This window comes from Eupeodes corollae, chromosome 1 (assembly GCF_945859685.1).
Source record: "Eupeodes corollae chromosome 1, idEupCoro1.1, whole genome shotgun sequence".
Taxonomy (NCBI): Eukaryota; Metazoa; Arthropoda; class Insecta; order Diptera; family Syrphidae; genus Eupeodes; species Eupeodes corollae.
This window is the reverse complement of record NC_079147.1, coordinates 144,737,044-144,760,558: the sequence shown is the minus strand read 5'-3', so window position 1 is coordinate 144,760,558 and position 23,515 is coordinate 144,737,044. Positions and strand designations below refer to the sequence as shown.

Genomic DNA, 23,515 nt, shown 5'->3' with positions numbered 1-23,515 from the left:
GTAGGACTTAATATAAATTTGGATTTGGTTTTGGCTTAAGACTGAACCTCTAAGCCAACAATGGTTTTTTTTGGTTAGGTTTTCGTAAATTGTTTAGCAAGTGAAATGAACAATAACACTTATTTTCATGTTTAGTAAATTTTTTTATTGTTAATGCACATTGATTACACATAAGGCTCATTAAATCAAAATTAAATCTTTGAAAAGCTTTAATTTATGTGTAAATTCATGAAGAAGTAGTTTTCTTTAGATTTTTCTGTACAGGAACATAGGATCCACTTTTATGAAACTCTCTAACATTTTCTTCACATGAATAAGGTTTGTGGCATTTTACATCGAACATCGAGGGAAAGTAGTTTCGGTAGCATAAATACGAAACACATATTCCCAATAACGATCCCACGACCACGTCTTCCCAATGATGATGATAATCACAAGTTCGACTAACAGCTACTACAACGGCAACTATCAGAGGTGATATTGCGAGAAGTAATCTCCAACCACTTGCACGACCACGTTCATTGAAAACATGGAGTTTTCCAGCTAAATAATAAAACATAAAGCCCAAGCTGGAAAATGCCACTGTAAATAAATTGAAATTAAATTAAGAGTAAATTTTTAAGTAAGTTACAAATGTTGTTATTATTCTTACTTGATGAATGACCACTGGGAAAACTTTTTCTACCCTCGTTCACTACATGAACATCACCTGTGCAATGATCAAAATCACCAATTATGCCATCTGGAAAACATCGTTGTAAGAAATCCGGTCTAGGTCGTCCAACACTGACTTTAAGAAGACTTGTCAGAAATGAACATAACGTAAAAGACAAGGTGTATGCAAAAAATCCTTGAGAAAAATCTTTTTTGTTGCTTGAATACAAAAAATTTAGTAAAATTAAAGTTGAAGGCGCGATTAAAGTGTAGGTCAAAAACATCTTCCCAGAAACATAGTCATCTGTTGTTGGATTTTTATAAAGCCACTCTTCATCAGAAAATATTTTTCTTTTAAATGGTTGCAACTGTTCGACTTTTCTGTTGATTAAGATTGAAGTTATTAAAGATTGTAATGTTATTTGAAATTTTGAACGCAGCAAAAAATTATATGAGGAACCATAACGTAGACAAACATTTATGTATGATATTGCAGGTGCTCAACAGGTTCATATTGGGCGCCATCTTAATGTTTGCATTTAAAATCCAAGCAAGGTGCTAAAAGACATCACATCATGGTTCGATTTTTATTGAACTTTTCCACTTTGATTACTCATGTCTCCGTACAGATAATTATTTTTTTATCTGCAAAACAAATAATTAAATGTTCTACAGTGGGAACACTTCTCGTTTTTTTAATACTCGTTATTGTACAGGTTCAGGCAACATAAGGGACTTCATTTGCAGTCAACTTCATTCTTTGGACGTACAAATTGAAAGGGAAGCCTTTTACAGAAAGCATTAATGGATGAAACACAAACACGCTTCGGCTTCGCCTGACGTTTACGAGTTCAGCCATAGGAATTCAATGCATGCTATCACAATGGAGCTTCGACCTCACGTTTCGTTTGACAATCGTAAGTTCAATTATCTGAACATTTGCTTTGTCTGACAGCTCAACAGCTGTAAAAAAATGTCAACAAACAAAATATTTGCTCTTTGGAGGGATCAAATAATAGGAATGTCATTCAAAGCAACCTCAAAGCAGGTCCATCGTAACGCAGACGAAGCCGAAGCTGAAGCGTGTTTGTGATTCAGCCATAAATGAAGTTGTGCAGAAAATAAATAAATTATAGAGTAACAAAGTTCAGCTTTGAGTTGAATGAAAAAACATGATCAACTTTCATTTTGACAGAAGTAGACTTGACTTTTATAGTTAGGGAGATTTTTCTGGACTAACTTTGAAGTCAACTTTCCACTAAAGTTGCCTAAATTGGAAAGCAATATTTTGGTAGCTGGCCAATCAGATACTAGAAACTTGCCTTACTTTTAAATCCCCTATGTTGTCTGAACCTGCCCATTAACAGTCACAATAGGAAAGATTTTAAGAGAAGGTACCGGTGCACATTAGTCTTAAAATCCTGAATATCAAAATGAGAGGGAAAAACAGAGTTGACCAAAGCATTTCACATTCTCAATGTGCGGTTTAAAAAAGAATTTCTATACTTGACAGTACTACCGAAATTAAGATCAAGGGTAAGCTGAAGACCATTCCAAAAAGTGCGAGTATTACCGCTGAACATAAAAGTTTCCCTATAGTTCTCATCTTAATGTTATAGTTGGCAAGCAAAGGTTCATAATCGAAAGCTGTTTTGGTCCGTTTTAGTTAATAATTATATCTTTTGACCTAGGGAAATACAAATTTTAACACTACATAAGCATATGCAATTGGGCAACAAACAAATTATAATTAATTTATAAAATAAGGGAAAATCTTTCGGTGAATTTTCCAAAATTTAAACAAATCGAGATCTGGGCCTGTTTTCCCAAACACGTTTCAATTTTAACTTTGCAAAAGAATAATATCTTGTGAAGTTTAAGTGTTAAGAGTTTCATTGCAAAGTGAAAATACGTTTCACTTTTCAGTTTTACAGACTTTAGTTAAAAAGTGAAACGATTAAACAATTTAAAATAGAACTTTGCAATTATTCGTGTTTTAAAAAGTTGCAAAGTAAATCTTTTATTGTTTTTATAAAGATTAAACTTCAAAGTTGAACGTATTTAACAAGCGTTAAGCTACGAGAAGACGGCATATGAAAGCCGCAAACTTTTGCGGTTCTGACGTACTTTTTACTCTACAATAGTGATCGACGTCGCATCTCATCTGAACAACCTGAACAACCTGAACAACCTTTAGGGATAATCTCCATGCACGCAAATGATTTCCGGACGATGTGCGACGGGAGGCACGGCGAGACCGCATGTAAGATATTTATTATCGTTTCCTCTTTCTGGTGATGCAGAAATCAGTCCTTTGTCCACACTGCGCACCCCTAATTGGTCCACAACAGATTCTTGGCGACTTTCATGTTCTTTAGTTAGTTAGTAATGACTTTTTATTTCAAATAATTAATTTACAATGCCTTAGTTATCTTATTCTATTTGGTGTGGCTCAAAGCCGTCTACCAGGTTGACAATAAATAAATAAATATCGTAGTTTATTTACAAAAAAAAATTAAAAAAAAAAAAAATAAAAAATATTTAAAAAAAAATTAAAAATCTCCCTCTCAAATCCGTTTTCTGTATTGAAGTGCAGCTACTTTATGGTTGTACAAAACATCCCAACCTTTTTCGCCGTTTAAGATGCTTATTGTCTCTCCTTCTTCAAGGGTTTTTTTTTACGAAATACCATAACGCGAAGTTCTTTTAAAATTGGACAGAGTAGCAATCAAGAATGTATGTGTTTTCACTAAGTTAATGGTTTAATTTGCTATAGTAATTCCTAAACAGTGAAGCTCCAGCATCTTCAGTGTATCTATCATATAAGATTCTACGGAATTTATCTAATAACAAGTTGAATTTCTCTCTTAGATAGGAAGGTTGTTCTTTTGTCTGGATATCTAACTCTACTCCACACTCTGATGCAATTTCTATCCAAACATTGCAAATACTTCCACCCGTTCGAATAATATTTCTCATTACTATGTTGGAAGAGATGTATATTTACATTTAAGGTCGCCGATATCATCATACCAAGATATTTGTATTTGCGTACTATCTCTACATTTTCTCCATTGAACCTCCACTTTCCAAGCAAGCATATCGACAGCCACTGTCTCTGAAAACCATAATTTTGGATTACTCCAGGTTGACTGTTAAATTCCAAGTTGTACAATACATGTTGAGTTTGTTAATCATTCGCTGAAACTCATCCACAGAATCAGACAGAAGTACGATGTCGTCCGCATACATTAAAGCTGAATTGTTACCCCATTGAAGTTTATCCCACCCTTAACAGAATCCGTTACATGATTAAGATACAATATGAAGAGTAGGGCACTTAGTATACACCCCTGTTTAACGCCGATTGAAGTTTAAAATTCTTCAGACGTAACATCTCCATCCCACACAAAAGCCACATTACTTTCGTACAATTCTCTCAAAATGGTAAGTGCAAATATTTGGTCAATTGTGGAATAACCCTTTCTAAACCCAGCTTGGAATTCTGTTAGAATTTTCTTTTCTTGCACCCATCGACTAAGTCTTTTGTATAATAACGCAGCAAACAATTTGGGTAAAGTGCTGAAAAACGAAATTCCCCTGTAGTTTGCTGGATCTTTGTAATAATCTTTTTTGTAGATCGGAAAAATAATGGATTTTTTAAAACTTTCGAGAACTTCAGCTGTTTCGAAGATTCGGTTGAACTCCACGGTTATTAATTTCATAAACTCGTTTGTTGATCTATATATATAAAAATCAATGCCACTTTTCGTTGTAATTTTATAACTCAACAATACCTTTACTGATTTGGCTAATTTTGGTCTTGAATTATTCGTGGAAGTCTAGAGAAGGTTTGTACGTAGAGAAAATTAAAAAAAAATCTTCAAAAAGGTATAAAATCAACATCTTTCTATATTCCCATATACAAAATTTTTGTACTTAAAGAAATCGCGATTTGTTGATTACCTTGAAAATGTAGAACGAAGCTGTAACAATAATTGAAGATATGAGTTTAACGATTGTAATTAAGGCTTAAAACAATTGGGTATGACGGCACCAAGTCGAAAGATACATGATTTTTTTGACTGTGAATTGCAACGTGATTTACGTTTATTTGTACAATCGGATTTAACTAAATTAAATATTCAACAAAAACATGTATGACACAATCATGCAAGCCATTTCCAATAATACAGGTGGATTATATTTCTTGGATGCATCTGGTGGTACAGGCAAAACTTTCGTTGTATCATTGATTTTAGCGACTATTCGATCGGAACAGAAAATTGCATTGTCACTTGCATCTTAGGGAATTGCTGTAACATTATGGTCGGACCGCACACTCTGTATTAAAATTGCCATTGAATGTACATTGTACGGGTGATTGAAACTCCAACTTGCAATATTTCGAGAAATTCTGCTATGGCAAAAGTTCTGCGATTAACGTCAATTCCTACTTATGAAATAAACGCCTGTTTGAAATCATCAGTTCTTTGGAGATATGTATGTACAAAAATTGACACTTAACATTAATATGCGTATTCACTTACATTATGCTGCACTGCCCATGAGTTATCAGAACAATTTTAAGAAATTGGTGATGTCAAAATACCAATCGACAGTACCAACGGATTGATCACTTTACCGAACAATTTTTGTACAATTGCGCAATCTATAGATGAGTTGGTTGAATGTGTTTATCCGAATTTTCTTCAGAATTACAGAAATCATGATTGTTTGAGAGAACGCACCAGTTTAGCACCGAAAAACAATCATATCAATGCCATTAATTTTCAAATTCAATCGAAACTGCCAAGTGTAGTCACGACATATGAATCAATTGACAGTGTTATGAATCAAGATGAACCAATGAATTATCCAATTGAATTTTTAAATTCATTGGAACCGCGTGGTATACCACCACATTGCTTGAATCTGAAAACTGGTTCTTTGATTATATTATTACGAAATATTAATCCACCAAAACTGTGTAATGGCACCAGATTGGCAGTGAAAAAGTTGTTGCCAAATTTGATTGAAGCTACAATCCTAACTGGTAAATTAAAAGGAGAAGTGTGTTTAATACCGAGTATCTTTATGATTCCAACTGATATGCCATTTGAATTCAAAAGATTACAATATCCTGTGCCTTTATCATTTGCGATGTTCATAAATAAGGCCCAAGGGCAAACACTTCACGTTTGTGGTGTCAATTTGGAGGAATCATGATTTTCACAAGGCCAACTTTATGTTGCCTTTTTCAGAGTCGTTACCCTCAACACTTTATTTATTCATGTTCAAAATGAAAAAAAAAAACTTAAAATATTGTTTATCCAACTGTTTTAGACTAACCCATATAGACCAACCTAATTTTTTTTTATTTTTAAGTTTTTACTCTTTGCTGATAAATATAATATATTTGGACTTTCAAATAGCTAGCAATTTGAAATATTTTTTGTTTGAATAAATGAACTTAATAATAATTTGTGTTATTACTATGCCTTATACGTAGCGAAGCACGTACCGAGCCGCTAGTTTTTTATAAAATTCAAATGGGATTCGGTCATTTCCCGGGGCTTTATTTAGCTTTGAGTTGTTTATGGCTTCCTGAACATCTTGAAGACTAAAAAGTGCATTCAAATTTTCATCTAGAAACATAGGGGGTGCATATTCAAATAAAGGAGGCTGTTAAGGGCTGTTAAAGTGGGTTCTCAGCAGAGGAGCATTTAACGACAACGAAATAGTGTTAGATGATCCATTTATATATTTCACCGCTTTCCAAAACTCAGTCAACAAGGATTTTAAACGAATTTGTTATGATAAAAAGGCAGCATGTGAACAACAAAACAATACGAGTTATCACAGTTATATTTTGTTGTTCACATGCTGCCTTTTTATCATAACAAATTCATTTAAAATCCTTGTTGGCTTCGTTATAGAGTACTTTGAGAATATTGGAATTATATTTATTTGATCTCAAAAGTTCAGGCATTCTGCACCAAACCATTTTTGTTTAAATAAAATGTTACCACTTGGTAATTTACTAAGCGGGATAGCTTTCTTTATGTTCTTCTTCTTTTCCATTAATTTCACCGCTTCGTCAACAATCACAAACCTTTAGCAAAGCCCGATGTCAAAAAATCTACAATATTATAGGAAAATTTCATACGATCGGAAATGGGTAATGTGCGGATTTTTCGGCATATCATGTTACACGTCACATATTGGCCGCAAAATTTGCGTACAATAAATGTAAGAGCCAATCAACGTAAACAAATGTACGGCTTTTGCCGTTAGCCGACTTGGAGGCTGTACAAAATAAAAGGTAATTCATCAATGTAATAAAAGGTAATTAGACAATCGATGATCTACTTTGCAGACGGTTGGTTTTATTATTCTGTGCATAGATGTAATATCGTGATATTGAGATCCTTTCCGAGCCCAAGGCACTATGTAAGTAATGTTGTTTATTTTACTTTATCCATACATATTAAATTGTTTCTTATATTTTTATGATATGATTCACTTCTTATAGAATTAGTATAATAATTTAACAAATGTGTTATTATTTCTTTAAACAAAAAGGTTCAACAAAGAATTTTGTCGTTTGTCGCAATCAATACAATTTTTTCTAAAAATTTCCCTAGATTTATAATTATTTTTAAGGCAAAAATATAATTAAAATACGTTTCAAATTCTAGTTAAATTCATTTATAAGTTGTTGGCGATAATTCAGTGTTATTTGTAAGTATTTGATGATGCAGTTCCAATCCTTTATTCCATTTAAGAAATGTATTATAGTGTTTATATAAAGTGAACCACTTCCTAATGTCTCTTTGCGATTACTTCTTAAAATTGGGCGAGTTCCATCAAAATGTGCAAGTGTCTCTTCATCGTTTGAATTGCAGAGAGTACAGTTTATATTTTCAGCTTTTGTCCTTCGTGTTCCATTGAGCATAATAAGCCCTGCTCTTGCTTTTAGTATCCAGCGAATTTTGGAAATATCCCAGTCTTCAGAGACCTTAACTTCACCAGCAGTATAATCAAGCAAATGGTACAAGCTGTGTGTTCTCATTTGTTGTGCTCTTTGCACAGATTCTAAGTGCTCGCGATCGATTATTTTAACTGCTACGCCATCCACAACCAGCTTAAACAGAGTTTTGTTGGTCACGATCTCATCACTGTTCTACATCTTCCCGAATGAGGCTATTTTCCCTACTCCTAAGCCAGAAAATCTTCTTTTCAATTATCAGCTTGGCTAAAAATTTTGGTAACCTGTTATTTGCGTAAGCACTGAGATCTCTTCCCACATATAACAGTACATATTACATATCATCGTGTATTTAAGGACAGGTTTCAACTGGCATTCAAGGGTGGACATAGTTAGGCGTCACACTTGGCAGACCCAGTACTTTGTTGTAGAAGTATCTTTGCATCTTTTCCACTTCATCATGTTGTAAATCCCCCCATACTTGTGCTCCATAACCGAGAATAGCTCTGGTACGTTGAAGATATCGGTCTTAGAAGTTAAATTAACTTTCTAATCACTAATCTTTATTAGTGATAAACCTATTTCACGTAAAATTTAAGTTCTGTCTAGGTTGTTTGAAGTGCTCAGTTAGGCTTAGTCCGGAAGTTAGCCATATACCAAGATACTTGTATTTGCTAACCTAACCTCTTTTTCAAAATGCCATCGCTTTCGATTTCTCCAGGTTTATAACAAGATTCCACCGTTGACAGTATGTCTGGCTTATCAGCTATTAGCACAATGTCATCCGCATACATTTGCAATCGATTTTGAATTCATTTATATAGAGTGCGAAAAATAGTGGACTCAGCAAGCAACCTTGTTAAACAACCATCGTTGTTTCAAACCAATCTGACAATTGTTCCCCATCCCATACCGCAGCTGTTGTTTTATCATACAGATCTCTTATAATTCGGATGAGTTTCTCAGAAATCCCTAAGATTTGCAGTTTGTATAAAAGTGCTCTTCGGTCGATATAGTCAAACGCCGCTTTAAAGTCAATGAAGAAACAGTAAACTTTCTTGTTGTCATTCATTTGAAGTTTAATGATGTTGAAGAGGTTAAACAGATTATCAGCAGTGCTGTAGCCTTTTTGAAATCCAGCTTGGAACTCATTTAGAATACTATATTCCTTTTCCCATTGCTGTAGTCTTGTTAATAGAACTCCGCAAAGCTTTTTGCAATAGTGTCCATAAACGATAACCTTCTATAGTTTTCGACAATGTTCTGATCACCTTTTTTGTAAATTGGAAAATAATAGTTTTTTTGAAATCTAGTTCCACTTTTCCACATTCAAGCATTCGATTGAATAGTTTAGCTAATATATTTATTGCTGACTGTGGGGCTTTGGTAAGGAAGTCATATGGCACTCGGTCTTGACCTGGCGCTTTATTCCTTTTTGTATTTTTAAGTGAATCAAATCCAGAAATGCTCTGTAAGACGGAACTGCATCCAGAACGAGTTACTGTATGGTGCGCAGTTTCAACAAGGTGTATTGTCCGGTCAAACATCTTTAAAAAAAAACGCCGTATCAGTAGCTGTCAATGGGAACCGTAATTTAAAAATGTTGAATGTGCGTTTCTACCCAGAACTCCGCCGAAAACGTATCCAATTTTACAGCATTTGGTGCTTCCAGCAAGATGGGTTAACTGCGCTTATAACCAGACCAGTTATTAGCGGAGCTCCAACGAAAATCCCAAACAAATTTATTTCTACGAACTCCACTTTTGACCAATGGCTACCTGACCTGACTGCACAATTCTTCTTTGTGGGGTTACGTCAAGCAGGAGTGGAGAAAGCTGAACACTGCTCCGAACTAAAAAAACTGAAGTGAAGTACGGCGTCGGCAATGTTATGGTGTGCGGGTGTATGGCAGCTTTAGGCGTTGGAAACCTCGTATTTATAGAAAACATGATACATATTCTAAAAGAAAATCCGAAACATAATTCCTTGGTGGTAAAGGAATTATTGCTGTACAATCTTCGTAGGCAAGTAAAACATCCCACTCAGTCTTCCGACCTTAATCCTATTAAGCACCTCTGGGATCACTTAGACTAAAAAGTTAAAACGATAACACTTGAGGAATGGAACAACATTTTTCGAGATACGACGGCCAAGCTTGTCAATTCAGTGAGAGGCATATTGAAAGACGTGATAAGTAGGAGGTCCTACTGAATTAATTCTTTTCCTTACTTAAGGTGATGTCTGATTTTTTTTCTAACGAAAATTAATCAAAACTTAAACTGTAAGAAGTCTATTATTCCTCATTTTTTTGGGCTGTGATTTGTATTTATTACAAGTTTTTCAAATAAAAGTGTACAATTTCTGTTGGAAAATTATTTGTTGATATAATTATTTTCATCGCAGGTACTTTTCAAAAAGCTTAAAATCTTTACTTTTAAAGGCCAAAACAGATTTCTGCTAAACGGAGACTTTTTCGACTATGTTGATTATGTCTTAAACCATGATCCGATTAAAATGTTATTCATAACTCCCCTTGCTCATCTTTATAAAGTTGGGAACTCCCCTTGCTCATCTTTATAAAGTTGGGAAAGTGTTTACTTACATAGTTTCAGCTTTTGAAAAACCCGAGTACATGGAGTACTGCATAGTTTTTTTGATTTAACCCAAACAACTCCATTGCTTCGCTAAGAATATTTTAAGTTACAAGACAGGCACAAATGCTGATGGTCCGAAAGCTTAACCATGTATGAATTTGATCAGATATGGGTTCACTCCAATCAAGAACTTATTAATGATTTTTTTTATGAAAAATAAATAAATGAAATAAAATTTTATAAATACAAATGTGCTTTATTTTGATATAAAACTTATATAAGGTTACATCAACACCACAAAACTAAAATATTAGCTTTTGTCCTAAGCTTTACTAAGCTAACATACCTCATACACGCGTAATACTGATGATTTGATCATCACTTTATTGTAACATTACTATAAATATTTTATATACTCGTTTTCACTACTTTCGACTTAAGCTAGGGAATGGTTTTTATTTCAGAGAGGAAGACCATACAAATAAGCAGTGCTTATGCATACACATCATATAATATAATAATACACACAAATCATATCTGCTAAAAAATATAAGAAAAGTTAAATATGAAATAATTGACCTATAAAATTTTACATTAATTCAAATCCACTTGTTTTCTTTTTCAGCACTTATCAACGGCTGATTTTCATCTGTGTGGTCTGCATCTGCATTTAACGCGGAGTTAGCAAAACAGTTTTTTTGATCGGCTAAGTATTTATCTCTTGAGGAATATGGTCGATGGCAATTTTTTGAAAAAATAGATGGAAAATATTGTCGATAGCACAGATACGATACACATATACCAAGCAATGACCCAACCAATACATCCTGCCAGTGATGATGATAGTCGCATGTTCGACTGATAGCCACTTCCAAGGCAACAAGCAATGGTACCAATGAAATACACAAACGCCAAGATTGTCCTCGTCCACGTTCATTGAAGACATGAAGCTTAGAGGCCAAGAAAAATGACATGAATCCAAAAGCAGCAAATGTCACTACAAAAAACAAAGATATCGCTATTGAGTATGTCAGAAACTTTGTTTCTTTCTTAATCTCACTTGAAGAGTGTCCACTGGGAAAACTTTTTCTGCCTTCTTCAATTACTTTCTCATCACCTGTACATTTTTCGAAGCTTTCACCCATAACCCCATCAGGAAAACATCTATAGAAGAAATCTGGTCGAGGTCTTCCAACACTGACCTTAATGAGACTTGTGAAAAAACCATTCATAACTAGACCAAGTGTAAAGGCATAAGTGGCTTGTCTGAAGTCTCTTTTATTACGAGACATCAAGAAATTGCTAAAAATGAGTACGAGTGGGGCAAATATTATCCAAAAGAGGGCAGTCGAAGCAGGCACGTAGTCTTTGCTAATTGGATTTTTGTAAAGCCAAACTTCTTCGGGATGGATTATTCGTTTGAATGCTATGGTTCTTTCGAATTTTCTGCAATAATTATGAGATGAGAAGAAAATAAGACAATAAACAAATGGAAACATATCATATCATTTTTAAATATAATATACTTTTAAAATTAAAAGAAAACCCAATATGCTAAAAGAGTTGACGATCGAGATGGTATATGAAAAATTAAAATACAGTAAAAGGTGGTTATTTATTTACATTAAGTTAGGTTGTACATTATTTGTGTTAATATTTAGACTTGTATAATTGATTAATTAGCAGTTAATAGTTATTACAAAGCTTTGCAAAAATAAACACACATTTTCTTAAGTACTCATAACTTAATGAATACAAGAATTTAAAAATAATTGAATAAAAGCTAGTAAATAGTTAAAGTAAAAATAGAATAGTATATGAAGAAACAAATAAAATTTTGCTAAAAAGTTTTATGAATATCTATTAACATGACTAAGTAAAAGAATTCAACACAGTTTTTTTTTAGTTTTGAATGGAATCTGTGACTAAAAATTTAATTTGATTCATCAAATAAAATCACCACAGAAAAGATACTTTTTTCGCTAAAGTAATTCTAATATTAGGGCATCCATATGAACAGTTGTGTTCACAAAAAAAGTAAAGCAACTCTTAAGTAATCCTTTCTACAAAATAATAAAACTGCTTGTTCATCTCACAGCGATACTTCTGTCTGTTCATCTGTTCTCACTTCTACAGCCTAAACCATTGGGTCGATAGAGTTCAAAATTGGAATTTAAGGTTTCAAGCAGATTGGCGTTTTAATTTTTTTTTATTAGATCAGAAAAAAACAGTAGTACCCAAATGGCATTTATAATTTTGAAGATAAACTTATTTTATGGGTAAAATGTTAAAATATAGATACTATTTCGCATAGAGGAGAAAGTTCGTGGAACCCAGTAATGCATTTTAATTTGGTTGGCATTGGTTCTTATCCTCATTTAATATAATAATTTAGTTAAAAGTATATTGACCAAAGCAATGCACCAAAGGAAAAATAAATTTAATACAAAATATTACATTCGGAAGAAAAGACTTATCTAAACTTATGTAAACAAAAATTCAAACTTTTTTGAACCGTGATCCAAAACGAATGACCGATGAGTGAATTGATCTACAAAACCGCAATTTCTTAAATTAGAAGACATCAATGAGTATATTGCATATAAAAGATCATCTTGAACTTCCGTGAATGGTTTGACTTAAACAAGACGCCGCTTGTATGAAACTGGTCGCATTACAAAGCTAGTGGCTACGTAGTCAAGGGATTCTGATTGGCTAAATCTAACTACAAAAGTAGTTGATATTTCCCCTCCGACGTAGTGTTAAAAATTCGGCTACAAAGTTAGTGGAGAATGATTTTGACGTTTCACAATCAGCTGCTCGTAAAGTAACACGAATTCAAAACGAAATAAATTGTTCAATATTTAAATACAAATATAAATCATTCAAATTGTGTCTTAAATTTGATTTTATTGAATCTAAAAACACAAAAGATAAGTTAAAGTTATCAAATCAAAAACGTTTCTTATTGAACATATTTGCATTTGTTATTTATATGACATTTCCAGATTGACTTGCTTTGTAGTGTAGTTTTGCATTCACAAAGCAAAATTGAATTTTGACTACGTAGCCACTAGCTTTGTGAATGCGACCACTGAATTGCGAAAAAAGTGCCACTTACGACCAAAACCAAAAATAACGTGACAAAAAGAATTATTTTTCGCAGGATTGCATTAAGATTATCTTAGGGAACAATTTTTGGAGAAATGAAATTAAAATAGTACTTTTTGGGTTCATGAATAGCCGAGATGCCCAAGGGAGATCTGAAAACCGAACGAATGATCAATCGATATATAGTAAAAAGGACTTGAAAACGGAATCCCCCAAGGATCTCCTTTATCAATCGTTTTGTTCTCTATTGCTTTTCAATATATATGCGATATTTTATCCAAACAAAAACTTTTAAATTACTTTTAAATATAATTGGCGCAATCATTGCTTAGACATTAAGAAATCGCTAGCTGCAAGGTCTAACATTGTTAAGTATTTATCGAGTAGGAAAAGTAGTGTACATGTGAGCACACTGTAATATTGCTAAATTATTAGTTGTAAGTAAAATCGACTATGGCATTTGTATATACGGCAACTCTCCCAAAACCACAATTGGAATCATAAAACCAACATACCACCAAGCATCAAGATGTAGTGTTGTCGCGTACCGCACCACTCCCATAAAGAACATCCTATCAGAGGCGGGCCTACCTACTTTTAAAGAGCGTAGAGAAACCAACAAACATAAACTGTACGCTAAACTAATTTTTTCAACCAAATCGTTAATCAGCAAAGTAATCAACCTCACGGCTAATCAATAGAGGATATATTCCATCGGCCATCTACACAACCCTTCAATCCGGTAACATCGACTTTCCGAAACACAATCTTCTACAAATTAGCGATTCATCTGCTCTAGAACCACCTTGGCTCATAGACTCAAACCCTTTTATAATGAAACTTGCATCATATGAGAAAACTAGTACACCCAATGAAATATACCGACGGATCCAAAACCTCAACCATTACAACCTTTGCAATCACCCACGAAGATGACAACATGATACGTGTTGGATTACTCCCACAAACAGCTTCCATTTTCACTGCATAAGCCTTTGCCATTCTTACCGCCATTCAAGAGCCTATACAAATTGGCAAAAAACAAGTTATTTGTACAGACATCTCTCTACCATCAAAGCCATATTAAATACCAACAATAATACCGTTCTATCAAAAATAGCCGCTCGTTATTAATCAAATCAAACCAATATATAAAACTAATGTGGCATCCGGGGGAATGAGCTGGTGGACAAAGCTGCCAAACTTGGAAACAAATCACCAATTTATCTGCATAACATCTACACTAAAGTTGACCTCATTAAAAGCCAAACAAGAAGACTCACCAACACCGAACAAATCGAATGGAGCTTGTATAATCACCATTATACTAAAGTAAACCCAACAAAATCAGCACCCATCTACCCCACAAATATACCAAAAACCAAAATCACCAACTTCATCCGCTTTCGACTCGGCCATACCTCTGCCACCCACCTCCACATCCTCAAAAAAAGAGTCCCCTCCACCGTGTCCTACCTGCCACACTACACCTAACCTTCAACATCTGCTTTACGACTGCACCAGACTCAGACCAATCATCAATAACATATTAAATGGAAAAGACCTCACCGAAATATTAAAATGCCCAAATACATCTAACATATACAAAATTAACGAAATCTTATTAGAAACAGAAAGAGCTAGTAGCTCTTTACATTTATTATTAGCCTGTAATTAATTACATGTTCAATAAATATTTAATAATAATAATATGTGCAATGTTAAAATTCTCAATTAGGGCCTGTTGCCAAATGCGAGGGAGGAAACGGCCGTAATATTGGATTTAAACAAGATAATGACCTAAAGCATATTTCAAAATGTAAACATAAAATGGGTTTTCATAAGAAAAAAATAACCGTTTTCAAGTGATCCTTGCTATCTCCTGATCATAAAAACTTGTAACGAGATGTTAAAATAGATGTCAATTATGCGAAACAAAAATATGTTGAGGATCTGTAGAAAGTTGTGAGACACTTGGCACGTAAGATATAAAAATAAATAAATTAGGTGGGACTAGTGACTTACAATTCTCAACCATTCCTGTGCGCAAAGGCAAAGGCAGAAATTCAACCCAAGACCTCTGGCAAGGCAGTCCTATGCCCTAACCACCACGCCACAGGTACAACAAGTTAGTAAATTAAGAATAGTTTAATTTGGGGTATGGAGTAAATGGAAATTCGTAATAACTTCGGTAAATTAAAATGAATAGTTATATTTTGAAAGTACTGTTTTTTTTTTGTGTGAACAGAACTGTACATACATATGTATGTATGTACGTAAAATATAGATATTAATTATTCAATGTTTTTTTTGTCATAATGTTTTATTGATCTTTTCTGTTTGTATAAAACCTAAATCCTTTCAATAATTCATGCAAAATTAAGCTGTTGACTTATCTGCAATTAAATTAAAAAATAATAAACAAACACAAAATTGTTTGAATCTAAACAAAAACATATATTTTTTTGTTTTCTTTGTACAATTATTTGCATGTTAAAAAAACTCGATTCCAAGAATAAATAATAAACTTTTAGCATTTATTTGTATCAGGTTATTTTGGATCAGGATGTTTTCATAATAAAGAAGTTTTCCAATTTTTTATACCATGCCTTACTGACAAAAACAACTGTCACCGTAAGAAATATTATAAAGATAAAGCAGCCTTTTGAATTTTGTCATGCAAAGATACGGTTAAGAAATATTTATTTTGTGGATTCAACCGCACTTCACTTCGAATCAGGAGTGACAGTTCGGAAAAAAGGCAAATTTAGCAAAATGATGTAATAAATTATTCCTATAGTCGAAATAACTTCCAATCAAGTTAAAAATTTAGCTATCCTAATTAAACCAACGATTTTGGGTCCGAATTTACAATTCTGTTTTTAGACATTTGGGCTCTCGTCACGTAACTTTTGACAATCCTCTAAGCGATAGCCGAGAACGATATCGTCAGCTTCACGTACCACTTTTGCTCTCGTGTCATCTATTGTTCTTGCTGAATTATATACTAGACAGACGCTGTACGAAACTGTTTGATAAAATAAAATGTTCATCAATTCTTAGGTAATTGTTTTGTTTTTCTCTGAGTTTTGACATCAAATTGTAAATATTTGTCAGCAATTTCAAGTTATATACGTAGCATTATTATAAAATGTCGAAAATGTAAGAAAAATATAAAATATTTTAAACAAAATGTGTACTTAATAAATATTTTAGGTCTGGAACACCATCACAACTCCAGATTCTGGTAGAATTTATGAGCCAGCATCCATTATTGGTAAGAGGATATATTCCATTTAGCTCGCAGTGGAAACAGGAGCTACAAAAAACTTGGGCAGATTTTGCTACGAAACTAAACGCCGATAGACTTCCAATAAAGATCGTAGAAACGTGAAGAAAAATACTTCGTATTATAAAGTGTAAATTTATACATAACTTAAGGGGGTCATTCCAAGTGAGGGGTTTTTTTCTTCATAAATTGCTAGTTTAATATGTCTAAAATACGGTAGTAGAGGGATTTTTCAAAATTCGACGTCGTTTTAAAGATACGACTTCGGGCAGTTAAAAAAGATAAAACAAATAAAGGAATCGGGGGAAAACGATCAGGTAAACTTACTGATAAAGTTATTCAGGAAATCTTTAGTGAAGGTTTTGAAGGTAATTTGAAAGTAATGTCGGTTATGGGACGCCGTATAGGCCGCGAAGCCCATACTTTTGTTGAGAAACGTAATGAAAAGCGAATCTCACGTTCTGAGAGCGGCGCGTAAGTGATGGCGTTAAACAGGCTGAACAATCTGCTTTGAAAGAGTTTCAAGAAGAAGAGGAAGGAATATTCTATAGACCAGGCATCGCCGATTGAAAGGTAAGTTGATATTTTCATATTTAAGAGGACTTGAACCTTTAAACGAGTTTTTCTCAAAACTGTGTTTTTCAAACTTGATATTTGATGGGTTGGATTCAGCACATGTAAACGCATGGAATGCACTATCGCAAAGGCTCACAGGATAAAACGCCGTTCACTTTTTTTGTTTTAGATAAGCCAATTAGCAGGAATCGTGGAGGAATATTTTTAATTCAAATTTTATATTTATACTGTCAAACTATGTAAATTAAATTTAATCAAGTTGAATCTATTTACTGATCGTAAAAAAATCCTAAAAATTCCTTGAATTACAGGCCGTCACATGGGATGATCCCCTTAAGAAAACAAAATAATTTCAAAACTTTGGGCTAATTACAAATATAGGGCCATAAAGAAGTGCAGTCAAAACTTGCTGCCTTAAAAAACGACCAGGTTAGGTCCATCTGAAGAAGTCCCAATATCAGATATGGAGGAAAGTAAATCAAATTATTTTCCCTCGTACTACAGTGGCCGGAAGTAGTAATTCACACTGTTTTAGAGCACCACCAAGATCCGAGGCATTTTTTAATTCTCTTTTTCTTTGTATTAACTTATGTTTTTCATTGTCCTCGTAGTTTTGTAACAATAAAATATTTCGGCGAAACATTTTCTTTTATTTAGTAATTTTTATTTTGAAAAATAAAACTTAAGAAACACAACAAGAACCATAGGCCAATCGGTATCGTATAGACGTTGTCTAAATATTACAAATACGAAAAGCAAAAGCTCAATCGTCTACTCGATATCATTTAGATGATAGGTGTTTTTTATATATACGTGCATCATAGCTGTCGATGACGATATCGAAAATGAGATCAACAGCCTTTCGTGATGAGAGCCCTGACTGATCGATTTCATAAAATAAACAAACTTAATAATATATATGTATGTGCTTAACAGCAGGAAATGAATTAATTATTAATTTAATATAAACAAATTCTACTAGGCATTCTTTAAAAATGTGTTTGAAGCTGTTAGATAGGTAGATTTATCTTTGATATCACACAATATATCGCATACCCCTATATTACGATTTTCGTTTCACCTAAACCACTGAATAACGACAAGCGCTGAAGGCGATTGCTGACCTTTGAGTAAAATAATTTGTACTATTATGAAAATAAGATTGAAAAACTAAGAATCGCCTAGTTTCGCATCTAGTCTTTTTGTATTATGAAAATCGTAATAAATCCATAGAAAACCAGAGCCTAGTGAGTTATAACTCTCAATCATTCCCTTGTGCGAGTCATTTTAGGAATGGAGGGAACCCGCAGTTTTTATGCCGCCAAATTTAAGAAAGCACGTTTCATGACGAGAATTGCTTTTGGAGGATCTATCAATTATTCGAACTGGTACTGCCCGTGAAAAACTTTGAGGTGACACATGTAGGGACAGAACTCAAGACCTCTAGCATGACAGTTCTACGCAATAACCATCACGCTACGGATAATACAGCGTGATAGTTCTCTTTACCTATATAGCATAATTTACAAAAGTTTTGATACATAATTATATGCATGTTCTTATATACAGTGGTGGACAAGAATTTAGCACATTTGTTAAAGAAAATAAAAACCGTTTAATTTTCAATCTGTTTTCTTATTATGAAATTAATTATATTTTATTAACATTACATATACATAGCACTATGTTTTCATAGTACTTCATCAAATATGCTTAACATCTGTAAGAAGAAAAAAGTATGGAATGTAGAAACATCAATTTTTCGCCTGGACACGAATTTAGCACATTCAACAATTCCTTTATAAAATTTTAATTACCGTTATCAATTCTAAGTTTTTCTTAGTATTTGATAGGGAACCCTTTATTTTGCAGTACAGAAGGAATTCTTCTTGGCAAACTTTCAACCAAAGCCTCACATCGTGACTTTGGAATTGCATACCAAGCATTTTGAAACTCGTGCCACAATTGTGTTAAATTGGTTGTTTTTTTTTTTTGATTAAGGTGATGTTCAACATCATTCCACAAATTCTCGATCGGGTTAAGATCGGGTGATTGTGCTGGCCACTTCAAAACGTCGATTTTATTCACCTCTAAGGGACACTTCACTAACTTTGAAGTGTGTTTGGGGTCGTTGTCGTGCATGAAGCGCCATAATAACGGCAAAATGTCTTCTGCGTAGGTTATCATATGACCCAACAGAATATCTCTGTACACGTCTGGTCCATTTTGGAGTCAATTTTTACGATGTAGCCAACGCCGTGTCATGAAAAAGCATCCCAGACCATAATGTTGCCTCCACCGTGTTTCACCGTCTTATTGGTGTGCCTCGGATCATATTCAGTTTTTTGGACGCCATACATATTTTTTCCCATCCGATTCGAACCGGCAGTATTTGGATTCATCGCTCCAGAACACGTTTTTCCAAAAACTAATTGGTTTGTCTGGGTGAGCTTTGGAAAACTGTAACCTAGATTTCAGATTTGTTTTGATACAAGCGGTTTTTGTCTGAGCAACGCACCCACGTAAATCGTTTTCATTTAATTGGCGGCTTATGGTCTTTGAGGAAACATTTACTCCATAGTTCGTTGAAAGGTCGCTTCGAATGGCACTGGAGGTCTTAAACAAATCCTTGGTCGATAACCTACAAATAATTCTATCTTCATTTGTAGTTGTCATTCTGGCCCGGGGTTTTGTTTAACGTTTACAATCACTATAAAGTTTTTGAAATGATGAAGGACATTATAAACCGACTTCCTGGAGCATTCTAACAACTAAGAAATGTCTGTTACCGTCCGCCCTTTTGATTTCATTTTTAAGATCAAAATCCCTTTTTTTCTTGTAGCACTATTTTTCTTTTGCAATGACTAATTTATTTTTTTTAATTTTTAAATATAGATCATTAAAGGAATATTTAATTACTTCAAAAATTATTATTTTCTTTTAAAAAAAAACACGAAAATTAAAAATACACTCTTTGATTGCAAAACGGGCTAAATTTATGTCCAGCTCAAAACAACGCAAATCACAAACAATCTTCATTGTTCGCAAAACGGTATTTTACTTTTCAATCATTTACACATTTTTATTACCATATAAGGTAGTCATAGTAACAACATAACAATGAACCGTTACTTGCAAGTAATAAAGAATTGAAAGTAGAAAAATACTTGTACTCTTTTCAATGTGCTAAATTCGTGTCCACCACTGTAAATGATTTGATATTCAAATTTGATTACTAAACTTTATATATACAAGTTAAGCGAAATTAAAGATACCATGAAAAGTAACTGAATCTACACTGAATTAAAAGCAATTATAAGTTTTTGCCTTGTTGGAATACCCTTTTACAGGTGTAAGTTAATTTCTTGAACTTGATGTTCATAATCACAAAGTCAAATAGTCTTCTCAATCCTTCAAAAGGCTGTATAAAAACAACCAATTATTAGTAATTCTATTTAATAAGAAATTGATACATTGCATTTAATTTTGTATACAATAAACTATAAAACTATACCATACACTTGACATACAGATTTTCTTAAATAAAGACAAGGTGAACAGAGATGAGAAAGCAAAAACATAAGATCCAATCAAGCGCAGCATTTAGTATAACTTTTTCACATAGCGTCATTACTCATTAAACAAATTAATATGTAGGTTATAAATATTATGCACTAAGGAAATTTTGAATAAATGCCAAACAAAGTTACCAAACCACCACATTAAAAATTGAACTCCAAAAATTAAACTTAAAACAAGAATCTTTCTGACCAGTTTAAGTTTTTGTTGCAGTTGCACAAAACTACCTTAAGTGAACTGAAAGTCTTACACAAACACCTTATGTATATGTATAATTTATTTGTTTAAAAGAAAGATGAGTCCCAATTCCAGATTAATCAATTTGAAAGCAAACCCTTGAAGAGCTAAGCATTCTTAAATTACATAAGCCAAAAAGGTAGGTACTTACACTGTACCGTAACAAAGTAAAACCCGAATGGCAATCTCCATGAACAGATTTATGTACCGCGAGGTGGTACTGCTCCGCAAAGTGGTGGCTCCTGTTGCATTGTTTGATGAAGTTTGGCGCTGCAGGGTATTCGATCTCATTGTATCAACAGCTGATTTATTTCTGTATTCCATACAATCGCCAATTGTAGTAAGTTGGTTCGAGTGGCTTTCGTCAGAACTTTCACTTAATGTTTGACGACGATGTGCCTGTGCCATGTGAGGCTGTGCATTGGCCGATGACGATGAATTACTGACTAAATCACTTGGTTTCCCCCTACAATGTTGTTCTTCAATCAATAGTTCTTTCTATACAAAAAAAAAAGCAATTATTAAGAGATAAGTTTTTTTCGTTACTAAGATAAATAACTCAGTCGAACGAATCGAATATGACTTGGCACTAATAAAAACTAAATACGAAAAAGAACAGCTCGGCAAATTGAATAAAATGAAACCAGATAAGATAAAGCCTTCATTTGATATTGATGATTTGTATTTACATACTATTTGAAATTTCTCTTCCGTGAGAAATGTATCTTGAGCCCCACTACTGCTATGTACAGCTTTGCCTGTGTCTAGATCTGGACTGGTACTGGTTGGGGTTCTAGTTGTTGTAGCCGAAGCTGTCATAGTATTCCGATGACGCAGTTTGACATCTTGGTCTGCGGTAGGACTGGAACTGGAGGAAGATGATAACATAGCCAATAAGGTTTTGTTTGAAACCTTTCAATTTTTAAGTGAGTGAAAACAAAAACACCGGCAGGATCAGATATTAATCTATTTAACTATCGTTCTTATTACATAAGAACAGCGGTAATGATAAGTTTTCAAGGCTTAGATAAGTTTTGTTTACTTTAAAAATAGACATGCGTTCAAATGAAACTAACTGCTTCCGAGTCCATTAAAACTTAGGAAGACTATAAGTAGAGAATGACATCATTTTAATTTATATCAAGAGGAAATTATTTTTATTAAATTAAAGAAAAAATAAATTAAAAGTACTTGTAATAGGCCAGAAGTTCACTTATAAGCAAATGTTTTTTTTTTGTTAAACAAAATCAATAGAAGTTTATTTTCAAATAAGAAAGCGCGAAGGAGGAAGGTCAAACAAAGAAGTGAAAAACTACTTTGGTGAGCTTTCAATCAGCTGTTTTCGATTTTTGTTGATTTTTCTATGAGGTGTACAAGAATGAGGAAAAATGAAAGCATTCAGTAGAAAGTCAAAAAAAGATTTTATATTTAGGGTCAGTTTGCATATCAAGCTATTGTGGTCAATTTTAAACGAATGGATGATTTACATGTATCTGCATTTGATTTGAACCTTTGCCTCAAAATTTGTAGTATGTTGTATTGAAAAATACTGGTTTCAAGCCAGTCAATGCCAAAATCACCAAGTTTAACTATATTTTTGTCCGGTAATTCATGTATCACAATTCAATTAAAAAGCGTCTTATTGAAATATTTGGCGAGCTATAAAAAGTAGGCAATACTATTGTTTTATTTTCAATTGTAGTTTTAGAATCAATATCCAAACAGTCTTTGAAATATATTAAAAATCCTACTGTGTATGAGGATGAGGTCTTACATATGATTAAATACTTATTTCTCTATTGTCTGTTTCAATTCCAACATGAGTTTAAGTGATCACAATAATATCAAATTTATATCCATATATTATATTCTGGATTTCACTAAAATTATTTGTTAATCCTTCGATAATTAATTGCATAAATTCAAAAAACTTTGTTTGCTAAAAAACTTCTCAAATACAAAGGGCAATTATATCCATATTTAGCTTCTTTATCGTTAGTGAAAAATTAACACATTATTTACTTTCATTTGGACATTCTTCCAATTTATGTTCATGGCTACATTTAGGCAATTCGTTTTTTTTGTACACTTTTCGCCATATGGTTAAAACCCCTACATTTAAAACATCTTCTAACATTAATTTTATCACATACTGTACATTTATTCCAACCAATATTCAAACATGGTATTCAGCTTCTAAAAAGTCTTAAAACAGCTTAAAGGTTTTAAAAGTTTTATGTTTGCATTTAGATTAATTTACTATTTTTGAGTTTCAATTAGATTTTCTTTATCTACTTTTTTATCAACTCCTATAATTGTTATTTTTGGATCATGGAAGGATATGATATTAATTTTACACCCATCTCTTATATTTTCTTTAACTTCACTTTTTATTTCTGTGTTAGACATCGACACATCGCTGTACTCACAAAAAGTTCTAATATTTTATAGGAAAAGGGGTTAAGAACTATTCACATGAAAGTG

The 23,515-nt window shown here is 33.2% G+C and overlaps 1 protein-coding gene across 3 annotated transcripts; it reads right to left on the bottom strand.

Annotated features, from left to right (window-relative positions):
• Positions 1-203: 203 nt before the first annotated feature.
• On the bottom strand, positions 204-22,363 carry LOC129939374 (phospholipid phosphatase 5). Of its 3 annotated transcripts, XM_056047364.1 has the most exons (5): positions 22,223-22,363; positions 21,725-22,137; positions 21,183-21,529; positions 11,300-11,685; positions 10,470-11,236 (listed from the first exon to the last, which is right to left on the bottom strand). In XM_056047364.1, the coding sequence occupies exons 2-5, from the start codon at positions 21,917-21,919 to the stop codon at positions 10,839-10,841; spliced, it is 1,326 nt and encodes a 441-aa protein (XP_055903339.1). In that variant the 5' UTR covers positions 21,920-22,137; positions 22,223-22,363; the 3' UTR covers positions 10,470-10,838. The 3 variants fall into 3 exon arrangements, with proteins under 3 accessions (XP_055903340.1, XP_055903339.1, XP_055903338.1); XM_056047365.1 differs by lacking the exons at positions 10,470-11,236; positions 11,300-11,685 and adding exons at positions 204-582; positions 653-1,035 and having other exon boundaries at positions 21,725-22,323; XM_056047363.1 differs by having other exon boundaries at positions 21,725-22,301.
• Positions 22,364-23,515: the final 1,152 nt, after the last annotated feature.

Coding starts and splice junctions, on each gene's coding strand:
- LOC129939374 (XM_056047364.1), bottom strand. CDS start 21,919: ATGTTATCATCTTCCTCCAGTTCCAGTCCTACCGCAGACCAAGATGTC. Junction 21,530..21,724: donor CGGAAGAGAAATTTCAAATA/GTATGTAAATAC, acceptor TTTTTTGTATAG/AAAGAACTATTGATTGAAGA. Junction 11,237..11,299: donor TCCCAGTGGACACTCTTCAA/GTGAGATTAAGA, acceptor TGTTTTTTGTAG/TGACATTTGCTGCTTTTGGA.